Source organism: Echinops telfairi, unplaced genomic scaffold, assembly GCF_000313985.2.
Source record: "Echinops telfairi isolate 266 unplaced genomic scaffold, ASM31398v2 ScPeMD7_18;HRSCAF=68, whole genome shotgun sequence".
Taxonomy (NCBI): domain Eukaryota; kingdom Metazoa; phylum Chordata; class Mammalia; order Afrosoricida; family Tenrecidae; genus Echinops; species Echinops telfairi.
The window spans coordinates 5,462,976-5,468,426 of record NW_022103915.1 but is presented as its reverse complement, the minus strand read 5'-3'; the positions used below and the strand labels follow the sequence as shown (position 1 = coordinate 5,468,426).

Below are 5,451 nucleotides of genomic sequence, written 5' to 3'. Positions count from 1 at the left end.
TCCCCATCCCTGCCCTAGAGCCAGGATGTGAAAAAGCAGGGTTTCCCCTCCAGGTGGTAGGTAACCCAGGCATCTGGAAACTAATCTGCATGCCCACTCTTCCCGGCTGCTTCAGATAATCACTTGTCTGATTGCTACACTTGCTCCAAACTACAGAATCTGGACAGTCTGGCTTTCACTGTGAGATGATGTGGGCATAGCCCTGACTGGGGCCAGCTTGTCCTGTCGGGCCGTTTGTTATTCTTTCCACTCCTCACCCCCCAAACTGTCTCCAGGCTACCTGTCACTCTTTTTCAACGGTGGGGCCTTTCAAAGTAAGCCCAAGAGGGGAGTTCTTCATGAGGAGGGCTAGGAAATCATTTATAAGAGCCTTTTTCTGCTTGTGGGATGGTGTGCTGTGGCCTGCTTCCTTTCACACGCTCACTGTTTGTGTTTGAAGGAAATTGTAGATTCACTTCTGCCGAGAGTGTCGTCGCCTCATGGTCATTGGTTCCGATGAGGGCCATTGTTGACTAGGTGGTGCGACTTTGCTTAACACAGATCCAAAAGCCCTGTGTTCGACCTAAGACCAGGATCCTTAGCCTTATGGGTGCTCAGACCCCACACTGCTTAGAACCAAGCCCAGAGCAGCCCACAGCTGTTGGTGTGAGTCACTTCAAAGCTCCTTCACAAAGAAGAAAAGGAAGTTGTGGACTAGATGGTGGGGTGGGGTGGGGGGGGCTCTGGTGTAATAAATTTGGCAGCCTGGTCCCTGCTATGGAATGAGGAAGTTACTAGATCTATACTACCTCTGACCACTCCTGAAGTGCAAACATCTCACACACAGCACCTCTGGGGAACCTGAGAGCAGGGAGTGACTTAGGCCCCCACCCCCTCCGCCTGTCTGTGCCTCTTCTCCAGGTTCCCTGGTGGCGTAGTAGTTACAACTTGGGCTCACAGCTGCAAAGTCATCAGTTTGAAACCACCAGCTGATCCTCAGGAGGAAGGTGGGCTCTCTGCCCCCATTAAGAGTTCCAGTCTCAGACACCCACGGGGCAGTGTTCCCCTGTCCTAGAGGGTCAGGGTGAGTCACAGTCAGCCAGTGGCAGGTTCGTTTGGTTTTGAGTGTTGGTGCCTCAGCTCCAGTGTGATCACAGGGTTTAGAGATGCAGGGCTTGGGTTTGGTTTGTCTTCTGTTTTGTTGTAAGAGAAGGACACTTATTCCTTGTTTCACAAACAGCTGCCTGCTTTGGTCATTTTGCGTGACTAGTCAGAGACCAAATACTGCAGAGATCCAAGGTTCCCCCACCCCCAGAGTGGTCCTCGCTGTGGGACAGTTGAGGCAGCCACGGCTCGAGCAGTCCCTCTTCCTAGACCTCTAGGCATTTCCAAGGGCATTTCCTCCCTGCTCTGACAAAGCCACTGGCAGGAAGCTCAGGGCATCACTAAGGAGAGGGGGGCCAGCTTGCCCCAAGGGTTGCAAGGTCAGGAAAGATGGTTGGGGGCAGGAGCTGGGACTCTGCACACATGACCCCCAGAGCGGCTTCCACAGCAGCTCTGTGGCAGGTCTGCCTCACCTGCAGGTGCTGAGCACACCCGCCCAGCCCACCCTCCAGGGTGGAGGGGAGGCCGTGGGCAGAGCATTTGGCCCCATGCCTGGCTCCTGGCCACCAAGGCTCGGGTTTTCACTGCTTTGCTTGTTGGTTGGAATGGGCACAGACTTCTAGAGAAATGGACGCGCTGCGTGCCCACCCACCCCCCCACACACACTACAGCGCTGGTCAGAAGTGCTTCCTCCTCCTGGCTCTCTGGCAGGCCTCCGCCCCCCCCTCAAGACTGGGTGCTGTGGACATCAGCGACCTTACCACACTTCCCATTCTGAGACTGGTGGGGGGTGGGGGCAGGGACAGGGACTGACTAGCAAAGGGATAAATCAAAAGAAACCTGACCGCAGGTGAGTGTGCGTGGGTCCTAAGCTCAGCTGGGCATGCAGAGGCGCCTAAAGAAGAGAGACAGCCGTGGAGGACACCTCCACGCGGAAGAGAGGCTGTAGGCGCCTAAAGAAGAGAGACAGCCGTGGAGGACACCTCCACGCGGAAGAGAGGCTGTGCGGGCCTGCAGGACCCGGCAGAACTGGCCCTGGGGGTCGCCCCGCTGTAACTCCTTACACCAGGAGAAAGCCTCCGCCTTCTCCCCAGCAGCAGCTGCCGTTCAGTCTGCCAGCCCGCACGGAACCACTACGCCACCAGGGCAGGAACCACACACCTGTGCTGTCCTGCACTAGTCACTCGTATTGCTCATGCTTAATCCTCGCCACAGTCCTGCAAGTTAGCCTCTCATCATCCCCAGCTGTGAGTTGTGAGGCGGTCACGGGTAGGGGAATGGCTTCGTGTGGCTCTGGGGGCCCGTCGTGGCGCTGGCCTCTCGCTGCCGTCTGTGTTACCCGGGACAGGTTTGGAACCTCTGCCTCCTTCGTGTAAGGAGCTCTGGTGGCACCGTGGGTTAGGCGAGGTCAGCGGCTCTATGGGAGAAAACTGAAGCATTCTCCTTCCGTAGAGATTCGCAGCCTGGGAAACCCGTGGGGCAGCACAACTGTAGGGTGGCTGTACGTCAGAATCCAGGGCAGTGGCAGGGTGCCTCAGTTTACTCATCTGTAAGATGAGCAAAGCCACCCTGTCTGGGGATTCCTGGTGTGCAGAAGGTGCCCAGGGTTGCTGAACAGCCTTAATCGTAGGTCAAGGTTGCCAACAGTGGGGCTGGTAGCCAGCCTCCAGGACCCTAGCAGAAGAGAAACAAGTTCGTCTGACATAGTTAGGTCTTTGTACGCCCCGTGAAGAGGGTTTCTGTCTGGCCTCCCTGTTGACCACATGCACCAGGCCTCCTCTCAGCCCAGCGGCAGAGAAGTGGTTCCAGGTGGGGCCACTGCAGATAAGGAAGCTGCACTCAGAAAGGGGTGTGGCTGGCCCACACCAAGTGCTGCGTGACATGTAGCTTCCCCTTCTCTGATCTCGCTCTCTGCTGGTCACCGCCCAAACCCCTCAGTGCTCACTGCCAAGGACCCAGGTCTGGTGGGCACCCGTCTGTTTTATGGCCAATGATCTCTCTGAAATGTAGCGTGTGCCCCTCCTTTCAAAGTGGGGACACCTCGACCACTTGGGCCCCGCCTCAGCAGGGCCGTACAGCGCACAGCAGGCCGAGTCAGGGCCATGTTAGAGAGAGTCCTGGGGGCTCTCCGGAGGAAGCAGCATCGGGACCAGAGTGGAGGCAGGAGGGGAGACGGCGACCAGACCACACAGGCCCGCTGCCGAGTCCCTGGCTTCAGACCCCAGTGGGTGACAGTAACTTTGGGCAGGGTGCCTACCACCCTGTTGCTTCTCTTTGGGGGCCCACCCTTGTGCTCCCACCCTTTGTAAAACACCCGCATTACTAATGACTGTGGGGACACCTTTCGAGCACCTTCAGGGCCATTCAGTAAGGTGGCATCTAGGAGGGAGCAGATGCCCAGAAGCGATAAGGTCGCACTGGCTTGGGAACCGAGCAGGTGGCCGGCGCTGGAGCAGCGTGGGGATCCTGGGACTCAAGCCCTGGCGATGTGTCCCCCATGGCAATTCAGATAAGGAGCTGCCAGCAATCTGCTCCATCCGGGCACCTTCCTCCCCTAAGCAAACCCGAGTGCCAGCCTGGGTGGGAGGGGAGCAGCAGGCATGGGCCACCTCTGCAGACGCAGCTGGGTCTCAGCTGGGCCGGACCTCTCCCGGAAGTCAGGAAGTCACAGCACCTCCTCCCTCATCACCACTGCCACTCATTCCTCCCCTCCCAGAGCCTCGGGTTTCTGCTGGTTAGTGTCACTTCTGCACAGTCCCCTTCAGACAGCTCACCTGCCACCCTTCTTGGGGGAGAAAAGAAGGGTGCCAGGGCCACCAGGAGAAGCAGCTGGTGACCAGTCTCTTTGTCTCTCCCTCCCTGGCAGTGACGTCTCCACCACTGAGCAAGCCGGCCGCTGCCCTCGCCCGCTGTGAGCGCAGGCCCCGGAAAATGGCATCCCCAGCAGAGCTGTTCAGCAGCATCGCTGCTCAAGAGAAGTCTCTGGAAGGCCTGAAGGCCAGGAGCGTGCCAGCGGTACGTGGTGGTGCCCCCACTCGGGCACCTGTGTCACCCTGCGGAGACCTTTCTACACCTCTGTCCCCACCACCACAGGCATTTTGACCCCACTCTTAAGCACGGCTTTGACCTGTGTCCATATGGAGTCTTAAGGGCTCCCCTCAGAGCAGGCGTTCTCCCCCACCCCCTGGCTGAGAGACCTGGTAGTGAGCATGGTGCAGACAAACGGCTTTCCACCATTCCTCACTGTCCTGTCCAGGGAGGTGATGGTGCCTATCAGATCCGGCCCGTCAGGTTCACACCCACCCAGCAACCTGCCTCCAGAAAGATTGAAGCCTAGGAGACCCTGCGGGTCGGTTCTGTTCAGCCATGAGGGTGTTCTGAGTCGGAATCAACTCCTCAGCGGCACCAGCAGGCCCACGTGCTGTCCTGAGGCACAGCCAGGCTCTGGCTGCTGAGGGCCACCCTTCCGGAGCAGCCTAGCAGTTGGGCTGGTGGTGCTGCGTTCGATCCCAGACAGGCGTCAGGGCCTGTCGGCGCCTCGCTTCCTCACGGCCCGGCCCTGGTGTCCTCCCCTTGCTCGGTCCTCATGGAGCCATCGGGTAACCACTGGACGGCTAACAGCAAGGTGGACTGTTCAAACCCGCCCGTCGCTCCACAAGAGAAAGTTAAGGCTGTCAGCTCCCATAGAGACTCCCTAGAGGCTGACTGCAAGTCCGCATCGAGGCGGTGGGTTTGGGTTTTATCTGTGTCTTCTCTGCTCTCTGTCTTTCTCAAGGACTCTGAAATGACCTCATTAACATAACAAGGAAGGCCCTGTACCCAAACCTGGTGACAGCCACCACTGTGTGTGTGTGTGGCTGCTGTGTGTTGTCCAGTGGATTCCAGGTCAGGGACCCGATAGAGCATTCAAGAACTGCCCCATAGGTTTCCAAGTCTGGAAATCTTTATGGAAACACGCCACATCTTTCTCTTGCAGAGCTGCCAATGAGTTTGAACCCCTGGCCTTTGGTGAGCAGCTGGACGCTGGACCCTTGCACCCCCAAGGCGCCTGTCCACGGGGTTAGGGGTCCGGTGCGTAGGCCGGGAGCCACAGTTTGATCCATGACAATAGACATTTGGCAAGGCCAGCCACTACGCGTGTTCTCAGCCCGCCTCTATTTCTGTCCTCCCTTCAGGATGAAATCGACGCTGCAGAGAAGATCCTGCTGACTTTGAAGGCCTGCTACAAAGCGGCAGTGGGTGAAGACTACAAGGCTGGCTGCCCCCCAGGCTCTGGAGGTGACACCGCGGGGCCCGAGGAGGACTTTGTGGACCCGTGGATGGTGCAGACCAGCAGCGCGAAGGGCATTGACTACGACAAGCTCATCG

The 5,451-nt window shown here is 58.2% G+C and overlaps 1 protein-coding gene across 1 annotated transcript in view; it reads left to right on the top strand.

The window, feature by feature from the left end:
- Window positions 1-3,949: 3,949 nt before the first annotated feature.
- WARS1 (tryptophanyl-tRNA synthetase 1) overlaps window positions 3,950-5,451 on the top strand; it is a 13,471-nt gene continuing 11,969 nt past the window's right edge. Inside the window, exons 1-2 of the mRNA XM_045288078.1 lie at window positions 3,950-4,098; window positions 5,259-5,381. Of these exons, the coding sequence (XP_045144013.1) occupies window positions 4,015-4,098; window positions 5,259-5,381 (207 nt within the window). The 5' untranslated portion in view covers window positions 3,950-4,014. The remainder of the gene's footprint in view (window positions 4,099-5,258; window positions 5,382-5,451) is intronic.